The sequence below is a fragment of the Oxyura jamaicensis genome, chromosome 26 (assembly GCF_011077185.1).
Source record: "Oxyura jamaicensis isolate SHBP4307 breed ruddy duck chromosome 26, BPBGC_Ojam_1.0, whole genome shotgun sequence".
Lineage (NCBI taxonomy): Eukaryota > Metazoa > Chordata > Aves > Anseriformes > Anatidae > Oxyura > Oxyura jamaicensis.
In genome coordinates this window covers 919937-935923 of record NC_048918.1, presented here as the reverse complement: position 1 = coordinate 935923, position 15987 = coordinate 919937, and the positions used below count along the sequence as shown (strand labels likewise).

Genomic DNA, 15987 nt, shown 5'->3' with positions numbered 1-15987 from the left:
GGAGGTTCAGGTGGGAAATGAGGAGACATTTCTGGGTCAGGCCTTGGGACGGGTTGCCCAGGGGGGTGGTGGGGTCACCGTCCCTGGGGGTGTTCGGGGAGAAGTTGGACGTGGTGCTTGGGGACGTGGCTCAGTGGTGACAGTGGTGGCAGGGGGTGGTTGGACCAGGTGATCCTGGAGGGCTTCTCCACCCCTGATGATTATTTGAGCACACGCCTGCCCCCCTGGTTAATGATGTTACCCACCATTTAACCACCCGCCTGCCTGGAGGCGACTCTGAGCAAGTGCACAACCTCCCCACACGACAGGGAGAACCAGGCAGGGCTCCCTAGGCACTGAAACTGCCAGAAACCGAGCCTTGAAGCGGCGTTAAGACAGCAGCCGCCCATGGCTGACAGGGCCCGCAGCACCAACCCCCCCGCATTGCCCCCCCCCCCCGTGCCCCGCCGGGGGGTGGCGGTGGGCCTGCGCCCCCCCCCCCCCCCCCCCGGGCCCTTCTCGCTCGCCGTAGTCGCGGCCGTCATCACGTGCCCGCCCCCTCCCGGCCGCCATGGCGGCCACCAGGTACCGGCGGTTCCTGAAGCTGTGCGAGGAGTGGCCGGTGGAGGAGACGAAGCGGCAGCGGGACCTGGGCATCTTCCTGCGGCAGCGAGTGGCGCAGGCCTTCCGCGAGGGGGAGAACACGCAGGTGAGGGCGGAAGCGGCCCGCGGGGAGCTGAGGGTGGGGCAGGGGAATGGGGAAAGGGCCGCGCATGCGCGCTGCGCTGCTGTGCCTCAAGGTCCGGCGCCATCTTAGGGCCGGGGGGGGGTGCGCATGCGCAGTGTGCCGCTGCTCCTCCTCCTCAGGGCCCGGCGCCATTTTGGAGCCTGAGGGGGACCGGGGGGAGGGCGCGCATGCGCGTTGCGCCGCCGCTGCCTCACCTCAGGGCCCGGCGCCATTTTGGAGCCGTCGGATTCCTGTCAGGGGCAGGGGGTGCGGTGGGGCTGGGCTGTTCCCCTTCCCTCCCTCCCGGCACCGGGCAGGCTTCGCTGTACGCGGAGACCTCGCACCGGTTGTGATATGTGCTGTGAGGTGCCCCCTTCCAGTGAGTTTTGAACCCCTGATCAGGGAAGTGGGATGCAGAAAACTTGTCAGGACCGTCGTGGAGTTCGGGGGGGGTTGTTTGCTGTGAGGATAGGCTGATAACACGGTACAGTGTGGGGTACACAGCAAAATCCATCAGTGCTGGGATGCGGTGGTTTTAAAGCTGGCTTCCAGCTGTAACTGTGTTGGATTTCAGGTTTCAATACTGAAATAAAAGAAGCAAACTCTTGACTTGGGCTGCAGTCCTTTACAGGCTTGGAGGTGGTGCTGTGGAATGTAAATGTGCCCTTTCTTTGCATAAAAACACTGTTCCAGGTGTGCGTTTTCTCCTACGATGTGCCATTATAGGCACCTAATTCTATATTGGTCACCAGAATAAGCTGCAGCAGGCATTTCAGAAAGTGCGTATTGCTTTTTCATATGCCCAGGACAGCTGAATGTGCTGCACCAATTGGTTACGAGATCCCAAAGCTGCCACTCATCTCGAAAATCTAAATTGATGCCTGCAGCACTGATGTCAATTTGTACGTATAAAGACTTTATACAGTAAAGGGAAATGTACTGGCAGACAGCAGGAGGAATGTGTGAGAAAAGCGCTAGAATCTTAAAAGACATTTTGTCAGCCTAATGCCCGTTTAATTCACATGGAGTAAGATTTGCTGATTTTTTTCCAGGCAATACTATTTCAGCTACCTATTTAATAGCTGTTTCTGCTGTCATTACTAAAACATCAGCAGGCTCACTTAAAATGTGACTGTGAAATACCTTAAGCTGAAGATCACCTGCTGCGTGATGGTGCTTATTTTTAACAGTTTGCCTGTCCCTGTGTCCTCTCTCCCACAGCAGCCGTTACCTGCTGTGGCAGGAGAGCCTTTCCTTCATTTTCCCGGCTTGCACAGGGGAGGCATCGCCTGCCTTGTGCTGGACCTGAGCCACTGTCCCGAGGACAGATGAGCTGTTTGGCTTTACTCTGTCTTGCTGCTCTTCATACTGTTCTTACTCGTGTCCGTTTTAATCATTTATGTTTGATGTCATCGAGCAGCAATGCAGAGTTCTGGTCAAGTTGGCCCCACTGTGGAATACAAAAACAAGTCGACGTGCCACTCACGCTGCTAAATAGCTGGCTATGCAAGGCAGATGCACCTGTTGGAGGCACCTAGGAGAGTTTCAGGTATTAGCAAAATCTTTCCAACTTACTAGACCAAAATAGAAATCCATTTACCCTTCACAAGCTGTACAGTGCCGTACATGCCGCTTTTCCCTAATCAATTAAAAACTATTTTTAGCCTCGCCAGGATTTTATAGCTTCCATCCCAGTACCTTATCCTGTTTGATCCTTTAGAATAGAGCAGGCGGCCAAACCAGCCTTTGATCAAAAGATCTCACAGATTTCACAGCACTGGCCGGTAAGCGTGAGCAGAACACCGCACCGCGATGTTCGCATCAGCTGTGTGTTCGCAGTTGATCTGTCCTGCCTTTTTGAGCAGAATTCAAGGTTCATTCTGGAAATTCGGGGCCTCATTATTCTCGTAGGCCAAGCTGGTGAGAAATGGAGGGGAAAGAAAATGCGCCGCATTCTGGAGTGGCGTAATAGGGGTCGTCGGCACCCTGCATTGCGCTGAAAAAGTAACAAAGATGCTCCTTTGCTGGTCTTTTCATGAGCTTTTAACCAAAATGAAATGGTTTTGCACTGCAGGTTTAAAATAAGACTTGTGTGGTACTTTTATCCTTTTCCAGATTGCTGACCCTGAGACCTGTGACCAAATGTATGAGAGCTTACTCAGAATCCACACCAACTACTACAAAAACAAGGTAAACGTTTTGGCGTTAGCCACCATCAGCCTTTTTGTGGGACCTGCGGCTGTCGGTGCCGTGGGCCACATCCCAGCGGGGTGTCTGGGAATGCAGCAGGCAGATGAGCAGTCAGGTGGATGCTGCGCTACCCGGTGCCTTCCGTCTCTCTTGGCTTTCAGTCTGAACGCTGCAGACGTTTTGGCCTCTGTGACATGTCTGAACAATGTCGATGGTAGTTCCTTGTGTGGATGAACAGAATTCTTAGAGCTTGACGGAACATAAGTTAGGATTCTATTATCTGGTGACATAATTACCTGTGTTAGCGCCCTACAAGTAACATCTTGTTCTCTTTCTCCTTCTCTCGCCTACCTGCTCGCTTGTGAAGTATCCACGCCTGAAAGAAACAAGCTTCACTGGGGTGACAGTGCAAGACTGCAAGATGATTCTAGCAACAGGTATTAGTACCGTGATTGATTCGGGAATAAATCAGTGCAGGGGATAAAGTACATTCTAGGCTTTGTTGTGTTGGCTTTATCACTTCTGCTAAATACCAGTTACTAAAGGACTGAATTGGACTGCTGTGCAAGTTTATTAGGGTGGTTTACAGGGAGTAAGTTCAGGCTTAATTGGGGAGATTTTCAGTAGTCCAGCAGGACAAAAAGGCGATTGTGTTTTGCAAGGGCCAGGAATAGCAGAGGGTTTGCAAGGGCTCTTTGAGACTGAGAGGCCAGAGCTGTGTGAAAAAAATGCACATTTGCTACATCGCTGGAAAATTCTCAGCTTCTGTTTCACCGTGTTCAGGCTCCCTTCAGTGTTTCTTCTCTTGTATTAGACTTTGAGAGAAAACAGGGTACCACAATGCAGAAGTGCTCAGCCAAATCATTTTATTAAATGCAGCATAGGAAGCTAGTGCAGTTTTGTTCTGCTCCAGTTCCTAACTTCGACTGCAGTGCGTGGAAACCGAATATCAGTTGTTAGTGATAAGGGACTCCCTGCACAATTGATTGGAAGGGAAAACAAACTTGCCTCAGGCCCTGAAACAGAAATTCATTAAAATGAGAAGTCAAAAAAAGCAAATATATGTAAGGCAAAGGGCTTATAAGAGGGCTTTCATGCTCTTGCTTTTCTGCTTTTCTTTCTCTTTCCCCATCTCCCTCTCCCTTCTCCTTTTGCAGACATTCTGAAACAGATGGAAGACATGAAAAAAGGAACATGGAAAAAATTGCGAGAAAGGTTTTCCGCCAAGAAATCTGAAGAGGACTTGAAGTGATAGGCTAACTCCCAGAATCTCCTCTGTATATATTCCTAAAGCTCTGTATGTTGCCACGATGAATAAAACCATTCATTCCTCTTAGCAACAGCATTTTTTGTTCAGACCTACACCTTACGCTCTTTATTTTTAATGCCTGCTCTTTTCTTCCTGGAAATCTAGGCCATACCTGAACACATCTGTGCTGAAAGTTATTGGATCAATGTCAAAGGAGCTTTGTGTTGTTAGACCCGATCATTTGTGTTACGAGAAGCAGAGCATCAGGAAATGCCGCAGCACGTAGGTACAACCACGCTCGCTTTAAATCTGCTTGGGAAGCCAGCAGTGGCGGTAACGTGGAAATACAGCTGTGAGGAGGGATAACCTTAATTATCACAAGTTATTTTCCTCTGGAGAAGTCCTGTTTGGGAGGACAGAAAACAACTGAGAGCAGTTTGAGTATAACGGGTGTGTTGCTGGACAGGCTTCCCTCAGCACGGCAGGAAGGTTCTGTAGGGGTTACTGCATACATGAGGGATGAAGGTCGGTTTTTATGGTGTGTGCTCTGCAGGGCCATAACCAAATTTCAAGTGTGCTTAGTCCTTTGTTGTGGCTTAGTTTTATTCCCTTTTAAAGCTCTAGTGCTTGCATCAGCCCCTATTCTTGGGAGGCAGAGGCACAGGCGTGGAGCTGGGATGGCCGCAGCACTGCTTGGCTTGGGAAGGGTGTGTGTCTAGAACGCCGCTGTGCCAGGACTCTGCTTGGCTCCACGCAGCACCAACAGCTGCTCCTTTTTATGTTTGAACTGTGTTTTCCTGGCAAGTAGTGAAAGAATTTGAAACTTTGCAGCAGGCTCTGATCCAAAGCTTCAGAAAACAAAGCTGGTGTTCAAGGTAGTTAGTTGTTCATGGTAGCATTCTTCATCTTCTCTGTGACTACATTTTAATGTTTAACAGCTGGAACCAGGAGCATTGGGTTGTGGAGCACTTAGGGTAAGACCTTCTGGCTTCAGGTCTTTGGATTGCTCCGTACTTCTAGCAGCCCTGTTACAACCCAGAGTGTACAGGAAGGGAGGTTTCTTTACCATGTTTAAGTTTTTATTATAACTTGATTTTTGTCTTTAATTTAGTTAAGGCAATTTACACTTTAGTTCTTAAGTAACAACAAACAACAACAACAAAGTAAAACATTACACCAGAGATGAAACTAAACCACAGGACACCCCTTCACAGTGAACTCCTGGAAACCTGCCGTCTCCTGCTACTGCCCAGACATTCTTTGTCCACACAAGACAAAAGACCAGTCCACGTAGGACTAGCACAGGTACTCATCCTCATCTGGCGAGCTAAATGCTCAGATCCATATCCTCGAGCGTAGCGCCTCTTTACTGCACCACCGTGAGGAACGGAACTCTTTAAAGGGAGAGGAATCGGCATGGAACAGGTACAGCAGAGATGATGGTTGGTTTGCAAAGTTCCACCTTTTCCTAGCGACGCTCCTGGAATACGTGAAATGTCGCAGCCCTACCGCTAGTTACACTACACCTGAGGTGGAGGCCACCCACATGTAGCACATGGAGATAACGATACAACCCCCCACGTTTGCAAAATAAAGAGTTATTGCAATGAGGAATAAAAGTCTTGTATAATTTATCTTCCTATGAGGGCATTGGAGTAACATGTGGGTCCAGGTATTGAGGAATCCTCGCCGGTCGTTGCTTCCTGAATTGCTTACAAGCGATCTAAGGAAAATGGTGACTTGGAAGCCCCTCCGCATGGCCCGGCTTTCTCTGGCAGCGATGTCCATGCGCAGGACCCAGGGATAAGCAGCCTCGGCAGCTGATAGATATGTTCAGTCCCTCGGCGGGTGAAGCTGATGCTTTTTGTGTCTTAGTGGTTCATGGTATTCTGGACATCCACAAACCCCATCCTTTGTCTGCGCTTCCTTTGCTCTGTCATCTAGAGTTCAAACAAGGACAAAAAATGAGGTAGGAAACCAGTTTTTTTTCTGTTCATTAGCGTGCTTCTCAGGTCTGTGCCTGACTAGGCTGCTTTAGGCATCTGTCAGAACACCCTGTGAGTTCAGTGAGGAAGTACCGAAAAGCACACGACCCAAGTGCAGCTCTTTTGTGGGGGTCAGGAACACGAGCCCTTTGCTTTGTATCCAGAGTTGCACTGGATCGGGCTGGTTCTGCCTCCTGTTCTTGCCTGTGCTGCCTCCTGTTCTGCCTCGCTGTCTATTTTGGTAGGGACAGGGGGAGGGTTTACAGTCAGACCTTCCTCAAGTGTTCCTGTTTTTATAAGCGTTTAGTACCTGTTCCTTCAGCTCGTTCAGCTGGGAGGTGAGATGGGACACCAGCTTCATCGTGGAATTGAGTTTGTCTTGAAGGTTGCGGATCTCATTCTGTTCCCCTTCCCCTTCATTGCTGACCAGCGACATGGCTCGCATCCGAGGGAACCAGTCAAGGTTCTTGTTCTGGAAAGAGACCAGGTGGAATTTAACAGGAAGCCTGCCTATGCTCGGGGACTAAAGAAATTCTCAAAGGCTCCTTTTGTATGTATCCTTGCAAATTTTCCACCACTGGTCCGTTTGCACCTTTTTTCATACAGCCATCTGGATTCAAGTTCAGAAGTTTTTCTTTTCTGAATTTCCTCACCCTCCCTTTTTGCCTTGAAACAACCTTGAAGTCACAGTCTGTGCTGCCTGGTTCTGCCCTTGGATCAATCCTTAAATACACAGTACAAAACATCAAACAGACAACGTGCTGTTGGCTGAGATTGCCAAGCGGAATTAACCACCTAATTTAACCAAGGAACAACAACATTCTTAAATATTTTGCAAAAGTTCCTTCTCAAAACTGTTTTTCTTTGGCGAGCCCACTGTTCTCAAATATTTCCCTGGGATGGCTGCTCTGAGGGGACGCGTACCTTTATCATCTGCGCCACGTAGCTCTCAGGCCCCGTGTAGTCTGTCTTGTTCTTCACTCGCACCAGCACTATGAAGTACAAGTAGTTCCACATGTTGTGCTCGTATTTGATATGCTCCTCAAAGGACACCGTCTTGTTGTCGAACTTGTCCCGTTCCAGTCCTGGGAAAGGCAGTCAAGTACGGAGAAGGTGGAGAGGAGATGAGAAGGTAAGAAGTGAGCGAGCAAACAAATGCGAAAGGAAGTACAGATAATTGCCTCCTGTCCCAGGTGTGACTTTCAAGAAGTGCTTTTAATAATTAGTTGGCATTTAGCACGTAACAAGCATCGAAAGCAGGGGGAAAATAACCCAGTCGTGTATTCAGGAGGCTTCTATTTAAAGCGCTACTAGCTATGCTTCCTGCCTGGATATCTGAAAGAACAAAATGCACCCAGTGGATCCTACAAGAAAAAAATAAGAAGTTATATTTAAGCTTGGATTGGTTTTTATGGATGCTTTCCTATGACTGAAAGCATTCTGGAACATTTTCCTGTACTTCATTTCCTTAGTAATATGGTGCATTTTTTCCCCCCACTTGATAAGTGTTGGTCCCAGGAGGGATCACAGCGACGAGAACACCGCAAGGTGGCATTTAGTTTAACACCTCATTAACAGGAGGCGAGGAGGAATAATTTCCCCTCTCCGTTTGTGTCCTTGTTTAAGCCTCCTCACTCTGCAGCGACCCATCAGTGAATAGCTTTAAGTTTTGCTGTGAACCGAATGAAAACCCAAACCAGCTGAAACTTCCTTCCTTCCCTCGTGCCATAGATCGACCTTAAAAGAGAGGAGCCACGTGGGGGCAATTCCTGTAGGCAGAGTGAGCCGGGTCCGAGCACTCACCACATATGAAACACGTGGTCTTCAGTATTTCTTCCTTCTTTTGCTTCTCGCTCCTCAGGTCAGCAAAGGTGTCGATGATGACCCCAAAGATGAGGTTGAGGACAATGATAATGACAATGAAGAAGAAGAGGAGGTCGTAGACAACCCGAGCAGGAAACAAGGATTCCTGTAATGGACAAATGGGAAAAAAGAAAAAAAAAAGTGTGTCTTTCCAACCGTGCTTTGCTGCAAGGGCCGTAGGCTGAGGGTGCAAGGTGAGGAGCAATAACTGGGGAGTGGTGGGGAAGAGAGGAGGGAAGCGCTGAAGGACGGCTGTAGGGGAAAAAGCTGGCAGTGCCACAGTTTCCAGGGAGGAAGGGCAGCTCCACAGCGGTATCTGCAGCAGGACTTGGCAGAAGAGAGGGGCCCGACGTGCTGCCAAAACTCACATCCTTCGATGGCTTGCGCAGAATGTCACCCACACCCCCTCCGTTCCTCAGGCCGTGGTTCAGGACAGTGACAATGCACATGAGCAGCGTGTCGCAGGCTCGTTCCCACTGGTCAGCGTCTGCTTCTGGAATACCAGAGGGAGGGCAGGGGGGAATAAAAGCAAAAAGAGCACCCACAGGGCAGAAGAATCCCAAGCTACAGGCTGAGTTGCAGTGTCCCATCTGGGAGCAGGAGCTCGGTGTGGATCTCCCAACCAGCAGCTCGCCCAGCTTGCTTCTTGCAGTGGAGGTGTTTGGCTGAGCGCTCACAAAGCTCCCACTTGCTTTATGACTAAATTGAATCTATTTCAACATTTTTATGCCAGGGTCAGTACAGAGCTTGCGGGCCTCTTGCTTAATATGTGCCAAACAGTGGGCTGTTTGTCAGCGAGCTCAGAAAAATCTTACAGCATCTTTTCAAAGATGGAAACAAACAAAGCAGCCAGCCTACTCTGCTGCTAACAGAGCTCAGCTTTCTAATGAGCTTGCTTACCTTCCAAGGCAGTGGGCACGGCAGAGCAGCTAATTTTGTCTCCACTGCATGACTCCATGAAGGTCTCCATGTTCCTTTGCATCCCCAAGGGGTCATCTGCAAGTAAAAGCACAGCCCTGTCAGGGCATCAGCTTGCCCCGGCAAAGCTCTTTGCTTGTGTCCAGGCGTGCTCTTCAACTGCGTCTCATTGAAACATTCAAGCAATGTGGAAAAATAAAAAAGCTTAATTTGTATTCTCCTGGCCTCTTCTAGGTCTAGGTTTTGAATCTTTTGCTTAGGTTGCAGTAAGACCTCTCCTATAAACTTCCCTGCAGTCACTCCTACCCCCCAAACCCCGTTCTCTGCAGCAGGAGGTCCCTAAGTCAGCGCAGGCAGCTGCCTTCTCCACCAGCCCCAAACCACTGCTCCCAGGAGCTCAGCCCCACGCTCCCAGGGTCTCGTGCGATGATCCAGCTGCAGAAGGGGCCCAGGCTCTGCCTGGCCCAAGCCCTGCAGCCAGTGAGGGCACGGCCTGAAGCACCTTTGGCTTTGCTGTCCGGCAGCCGGTCCACCTCCAGGATGAAGTCATCCTTCAGGAACAGGAAGCCCACGATGGAGAAGAGGTAGACGAGGATGAGCGCCAGGAGGGCTGTCAGCAGGATGGAACGCCCGTTCCGCGTCACGCTTTTGATGACATTAAACAAGGTCTCCTCGCGGTAGATCAGGTCAAACAGCTGAAAGGACCAGGAGCAAAGAAATGCCATAGGGTGCTTTTCTGTGACAATGCCTGGCCTACCTACACCCCCTTTATCCCGAGACCTTGGATCACCCAGGAGACGTTGACTAACTTTCACATAAAGCATCTAAGTTTTCCATCTCACTGTAGAAGAATGAAGTGACTTATGCACAGCAGGAGAGCCAAGAATAGGACACGTCTCCTGCCTCTGCCCTCACCAGCTCACGTTGTCTCCCAGCTGACCCAGATAAGGTACGCAGTAGAGATTAGAAAGAGAGTGATAGCAAAAGACTGGGAGAGACAGTAACAGATACTGTCGGAAGGCAGAAAGATCAGCCTACGCAAAGATCAGAGCACACCGCATTGTTCTCACTGCCGTTATCAATCAGCTCCTGGAAGATGTCACAGGAAACTTCTAGCTTCTAACGGGGCAGCCTGGCTGTGTCTGTGCCCCAGACATCTGCGTTTACTGTACCAGGATGCTGTAGAAGAGCTCGTGCACGAAGAGTCCCAGGACACTCGTCAGGATGTAGCCAACATGGTAGAGGAACTCCACATCCATGATCATGGCCTTGTAGCCTCGGATGAAGGTGCCACGATTGCCCACAAAGCTCACTACGAACACAATCTTGTTGGTCAGCTGGGGAACAAGCAGAAATGGGAAGCAGTGAGGTCTGCTGCACTTCGGGAATGCAGAACGGCCTCCTGTGCTGTGAGAGGTTACGCTCCTTTTCTAGCAGCGTGCTGAGAACTTACATTGAGAGCTCCCAGGATGTTCAGAGTGAGTCCAATCCCTAAGTAATAAATGGATCGCAAGATCAGGGCCACGAGGAGCGGTCGGACACCGTACCGCTTAGTGAACAGGGCCATGATGGAGAAGCAGATCAGAATCCAGAAGAGCAGCGAGATCAGTGGGGAATCCAGCACTCCTGGGAAGAGAAGACCCACAATAACTAAGTGGCATGAAGTTAAATGCACGTTGTCAATCCAACGCTGTGCTGCTGTCCAAAGTGTCTGAAAAAAGCTAACGTGCTGATTATCAGAGGGAAGAAAGACAGAAATGATGCTTGACTGCAGAGACTAGTACTGGCTGAGATGGTCCTTACTGATACACTTCTCTAGCATCCTTTATCTGAGATCTCACAACCACTGTAAATGATTAAGACTTCCAGACAGCTGGTACATATTCTGTCATTACTTCCTCCATTTTACAAACAGAGAAAGTACAGCCCGGGGAGAAGAGACTGTTCCCTACGAAGGAAGTCGTGGGAGGGCTGGCAGCTGAAATCTTGATTCGGTCCCTTGCCAGGACCAGCAGAAAAGGCCTGGGGGCTTTGGGAGTCAAGAGGAGACAAAGGGTGGGGAGAACACCAGCACAGGGACCAGTGCTCCCTGCACACGAGGGTCTCCTTTGTCCAGCACCCCGAGGAGCAGCGAACGCAGGGGGCACTCACCCATGGAAGTGGCTTCGACATAGGGGTAGAAGAAAGCAATGATTATGTTGATGAAGACAGCCAGGTTGAAGGAAATGCTTCCCCAGAGCGTCATTCTGCGGGAGAACCAGTACATCAGCGGCATGCCTGGAGGGAGAGGAGGCAGACACACATCTCAGCCAACCTCGTGTCAGCTGGGGAAGGCTCTGACCTCCCCAACATCCAAACGGCTCGGCTCAGGGCAGCGAGCGGGCCTGGAGGGACCCTTCCCTCCCGCTTCCTTCAGGCCATTGACAAATCTCCCTCCTCATCTGCTGAAACACGAGTGCAGGTTCAAATCGTTACCGCTCACACCTCTCGTCCCCTTGGGCCTTTGACCTGCTCTGGCACCTTGGAATCAGATTGGCTTCGTTCTTGGCCTCCCCCTCCTCCCCATCTCCCACCTCCTACATCCTCGCATCCTTCAAAACAACCGCGCCTTTGTGTTTTCAGCCTGATTCTCCGTCCCAAAGGAGACCCAGCCAGCAACTTCCCAGCCATACTGGAAGCTTGTTTCCTGCCCGAATTCCTAAGATAGTTTAGACTGGATCTGCAAGTGTTTTCAGTGCTGCTACACTACCTCTTAGCTGTATCGCAGTATTTACAGTGCGGCTCCTGTTGACGGAGCTCCTGTTATTTTAAGCCAGGGAGTCCGTACTGGTGCAGCCCTGAAAGCACCTAGGCTCTGGAGGGGGCAGAGGAACAAGTTTATGTCCCAAATACAGCTGCTAGATGCTGGCTTAGGAAAAGGCAGCTGAAAACTAATGAAGAGCAGGCTTTGTAGGGGAACACAGCTGTCGGTGTTGTCCCAGAGAATGTGCTGTAGGAGGCATTTCAGAGGAATTGCACTGACAGGCATGGAGGAAATATCCCCGGGCTGGAAGGTCTCGATTAACCTCCACTCCCTGCAAATTGCTGCGCCCTGCAGAGAGCAAGGGGCACAAGGGGGCAGAGATGCGATCTGCAGGCTGCTGCCAGGACTCACAGCCCCCTCGAAGCACAGCTGCCCCCCCCAGGTTCAAAACAGGAGCTACTCAAAGAGCCCGTGCTGGGCAGTGCCAAAGGAAGGTCTGGTTTGCTCTTACTGCGCAGTTTCTTCTGCCACTCCATCTCGTTGTGGAGGAAGGAGGACTGGTCGAAGAAATCACTGACTTTGCTGCCCTGCTCGTCCTGCTCCGTCGTGGTGAAGAGCCGGTACTTGGTCTCCTTGGTGAGGAACTCACAGATGCCAGGCACCGGGAAGATTATCTGCTCCATGCTTCGGTCCAGGCGCACAATCTGCAGGAAGCAGGGCGAAGGGCAGGGTGCCGTCAGATCCTGCCCGTACCACGCTTTGGTTTCCGCTTTCCTCGCCCCAGCTGTGCCTCCCCAAATCCAAATGTCACCAGCCACACATCTAACACTACAGTTCCACCCAGCAAAGGCATCCTCGAGTGCCAAGAGGAACAATGACAGCACGTGGACCACACCAACAAGCAAGGATGGGGCTGCTCTGACTGCATCCCAGCTGCTGTGTGGAGAGAAGGGAAGGGTCTGGGGGGCTCTGTGCTTCCCCCAGCACCCGACGGGCTCTGCTATTGCCTCCAGCTCTCTGCAGCACAAAGGACCCGTCTGCTTTTAGCAGGCACGGGGACGGGAAGGCTCCTGGTGCAGAATGACAGGGCACGAGACAGCCGGAGCACACGTGGGATTCATCAGCCGTGTGTGTACTAGCAACCCAGCCGCAAACAGGTCTTGCCTCGATCTGGGACGTGTGCTTCTCGTAATACGCCAGCGGGTCCTCCTCCTCCTCCTGGATGGGAGCCGTCGACTTCAGCATCTGCGTCAGCTGCTTGTTATTTAGGCTGAGCTGGGATGTGGGGAGAGGAGAGAGGATGAGAGTGGGAACGGCCGGGGGGGTTCGGGTCTAACTGCACTGACAACGCCGTTCCTCAGAACGTACTGAACCCGATTAGGTCTCAAGGAAAAGCAAATGAATTAAAGCTTCCTAGAGGAGTACGAGCGTTCCCCGAGGTGACAGACATTCGATTCCCTGCAATAATTACATCCAAAAGCTGCTAATCCACAAATTACAAATCAATGCCCCTGAAACCCAAGGGAAATCACATTACTGCTGAATCTTGTACGGGATCTAAGGCAGAGGCAAGAAACGACAGCGGAGGACTCAGTCCTTGCTTTTCTGAAGGGAAGGGAGGAAGCAGGTACCAGGAGCCCAGCAGCGCAGCACCCTGCAGCAAGCTGGATGTCACCCGTGGCCAAGCCTTCCCCAGGGAGCCCCGCGCATGCAGCTCTCCACAGCTGGGTTACAACGGGTGCACGTGCCATTGGGATGCAGATTTGGCTGCACGGGCTCTTATAAATCTTTCTTCAGTCCCCCCCACCCCCAGGAACACCGAACCCCATCAAATCTTGAACGACAAGCAGCAGGGCAGCTTAGCGAGGCCGGGAGGAGCGGCTTTTCGCAGCCTCCGCTCGGGGTCGTGGAGCTCTGCCTCTGTTCCCGAGGGCTTGCCGTACCATGGATGAGATGCCCTCCTCCTCCTCCTCCTGGATTCGCTTCACTGGCTTCAGGAGCTGCTGCAGGGACTTGTTGTGTCGGGACAGCTGGAAGGGGGACAGTGAGAGTGGGTTAGCACAGGATGGAGCAGCCCCCGCACACCAGAGCGGGACACGGGGTGCGCACCGGAGGGGGATGGCCACTAAGCCAGGGTGCTGGGTTTTCGTGGGAGGCTAAAAGCACATTTCCCAGCCTGGCTGGAGAAAATGTAAATAAACAGAGAAAAATGTGCAAATCGGTGAGTGGGAGCCCAGCACAGCACAGCCTGGTGGGGACCCTGCTGTCACAGCAGATTGCAGCACCAGTACCTGCAGCGCCAGGATATAAATGTTGTGGCCGACTTCCCGGGGGGAAACCTCAGCATTTTCGCACTCTTCCTCCTGCAGATAGGCCTTCTTAATCACGTCGACCTGGAAGGCAGCAGAGGGCAGGTGAGCTTGTCCTGGTCCCCTCACCCCATTTTCCTCCTCCGGCCACAAACAGCTCTGGGAACCCCACTCAGGACGGGTGCTCGTGGTGTGTGAGTAGCATCGGGGCAGCACCCGAGGTGGTTTTGGGGCTGCAAGCCAGAAACTGCACCAGGACCCGGAGGTGTAGGAGCTCCAGCACGAGCCACAAGCCCAGGGGCTTCCAGGAGCTCGTGGGGGCTCTTTCACCCCCCGACCCCGCTCAGCCCTTACCAGTTCCTGCGGGCGGAGGCTGATGAGGATCCGCTCGGCGTTCTCACTGTCATGTCTACTCTCCATGAGGGCCAAGAGGAGCTTGGAGGCATTGTCCTGGCAGGGAGAAGCCCTTGCTGAGACGAGCTATGCCCTGCCTGTGCCCAGGACCTCGCAGTGGGCAGAACCCCCCAGCACCACGGGCCGTCATAAATCCAAGCCGTGCACACGGGAGACGAACCAGCCCAGCCCCAGTGCATGCACATGAGGACCTGTCGCAGCGCCTGCTTCAGACCCACCTCACCCCACAGCTCAGCCCACGGACACGCCAGCAAGCCGGGAGCCCACGCAGTGCTGCACACACCTGCACATCCCAGCCCCGGGGCCCTGCCTACCTTCAGCTGCAGGACCAGGTCCATCCGGTACTTGCAGAGGGGGCTGATGTCGTTGAGGATGAGGGCCGTGATGATGTCGATCCCGTTGGACTCGTGGGTCACGATGCAGCTCTAGGGCAGCAATGCAGCGGGGTTATCCCATGGGTGCTTCCACCCCTCCCAGCTTCACCTCCAACGCTGCTCAGGTCCAAAGCAGCGCCCTGCCTTCAGTGCTGAACCATCAGTTTGGCTCCAGGAGCCCCAGACCCCTCCTCTCGCTGGCAGTGGCACCATTTCCATCACCATGTTATTTTTTACATCACCGTATTATTTAGCCAAGCAGGAGCTCGTAACCCAGGCGCTGTCCCTGTGCACCACGGGGAACCCCTGCAGCCCTCCTTCACACCCTGAACTCCAGAGCTGCCCCAATCCCTGCTGCTTTCCCGTGCATCCCCCAAAATCCTTCCTTGGGCATCCCGGATGGGCTGGGACGTGCGAGGACTGACCCAGACCTGCAGCGACAGGCACGGACCTGGTTCTCGTGGCAGGGCCCCTGGCAGTACTCGGTCAGGGTCTCCAGGGTCTGGGTGATGAGGGCCACGTTGTACTCGTTGATGTAGAGCCCCAGCAGCCCCAGCCCCCCCGTGGTGCTGCCGCACATGATGTCGAGGAACTGCAGCGTCTCGCACACCAGGTTGTAGTTGGTCTTGTTGTTCTGGCACCGGAGGAAGTTCTGTCGAGCAAAGCCTGCAGTTACAAGCCTGAGCAGCATCACTCTGACAGAGGCACCAGGTTCTGGCCCGGCTCTCTGCAGCCCTTTTGCTAATTTTGATGCAAAATTAGGCTCAGGGCCACCCCTGTAGCGTACAGACCGCCCCCCCCAGAGCAGCACCCAGTCCCATGGAAAGAGCTGTGCCGTGATCAGCTCCTTCCAGGACACAAAGCAAAGTTAATCCTAAGGGATGGTGCATTTGCAGATGGGGAAACTGAGGCACGGAGCAGCCAGCGCAATGTCCTTTTGGACCCAGCTGGGGCAGAGCCCATCCTTCCTGCGCCCCAGTCCTATGGCCTCTGCCCCGGTGCCCGGCAGCCCCCAGAACCAACCTGGAGGTCCCGGTTGTGGTTCTCGCACAGCAGCTGCAGGAATCGCAGGATAGGCTCCATAATCAGAACCGTCACCCCCATTTCGTTGTTCTGGCCTTGCTCTCCACCGTCATGACCCTTCCGAAACCCTAACGCCAGCGGGTATCGGGAGGGGGTGCCAGGCATCACGAAGGCCTCTCCGCGTCCTGCTGGGCAACCCAACCTCGTTAGCAT

General features: G+C 52.5%; 2 protein-coding genes and 1 long non-coding RNA gene across 3 annotated transcripts in view; 2 read left to right on the top strand and 1 right to left on the bottom strand.

Moving 5' to 3' along the window:
• The first annotated feature begins 508 nt into the window (after nt 1-508).
• Nucleotides 509-4232, top strand: LOC118178531 (ubiquinol-cytochrome-c reductase complex assembly factor 2). Its single transcript, XM_035347135.1, has 4 exons — nt 509-688; nt 2822-2896; nt 3264-3333; nt 4054-4232. The coding sequence occupies exons 1-4, from the start codon at nt 551-553 to the stop codon at nt 4146-4148; spliced, it is 378 nt and encodes a 125-aa protein (XP_035203026.1). The 5' UTR covers nt 509-550; the 3' UTR covers nt 4149-4232.
• LOC118178533 lies at nt 1198-2814 on the top strand. The gene is made up of 3 exons (XR_004756178.1): nt 1198-1608; nt 2127-2255; nt 2618-2814. It is a non-coding gene; the product is annotated as an uncharacterized LOC118178533 (long non-coding RNA).
• Nucleotides 4233-6012: 1780 nt separating the features above from the next.
• The window catches only part of ITPR3 (inositol 1,4,5-trisphosphate receptor type 3), a 39578-nt gene continuing 29603 nt past the window's right edge, over nt 6013-15987 (bottom strand). The window contains exons 42-59 of the mRNA XM_035347081.1: nt 15775-15959; nt 15203-15403; nt 14692-14802; nt 14318-14413; nt 13946-14047; nt 13598-13684; nt 12819-12929; nt 12166-12358; nt 11063-11188; nt 10365-10537; nt 10084-10248; nt 9414-9606; nt 8894-8989; nt 8362-8486; nt 7934-8099; nt 7055-7215; nt 6441-6602; nt 6013-6085 (exon numbers count right to left, since the gene is read on the bottom strand). Coding sequence (XP_035202972.1) covers nt 6017-6085; nt 6441-6602; nt 7055-7215; nt 7934-8099; nt 8362-8486; nt 8894-8989; nt 9414-9606; nt 10084-10248; nt 10365-10537; nt 11063-11188; nt 12166-12358; nt 12819-12929; nt 13598-13684; nt 13946-14047; nt 14318-14413; nt 14692-14802; nt 15203-15403; nt 15775-15959 — 2522 coding nt within the window. The 3' untranslated portion in view covers nt 6013-6016. The remainder of the gene's footprint in view (nt 6086-6440; nt 6603-7054; nt 7216-7933; nt 8100-8361; nt 8487-8893; nt 8990-9413; nt 9607-10083; nt 10249-10364; nt 10538-11062; nt 11189-12165; nt 12359-12818; nt 12930-13597; nt 13685-13945; nt 14048-14317; nt 14414-14691; nt 14803-15202; nt 15404-15774; nt 15960-15987) is intronic.

Bases quoted from the DNA above. Each gene is read 5' to 3' on its own strand.
- LOC118178531 (XM_035347135.1), top strand. From the start codon at position 551: ATGGCGGCCACCAGGTACCGGCGGTTCCTGAAGCTGTGCGAGGAGTGG. The intron at 689-2,821 runs GTGAGGGCGGAA...ATCCTTTTCCAG, and splicing joins GCGAGGGGGAGAACACGCAG to ATTGCTGACCCTGAGACCTG. The intron at 2,897-3,263 runs GTAAACGTTTTG...TCGCTTGTGAAG, and splicing joins CCAACTACTACAAAAACAAG to TATCCACGCCTGAAAGAAAC.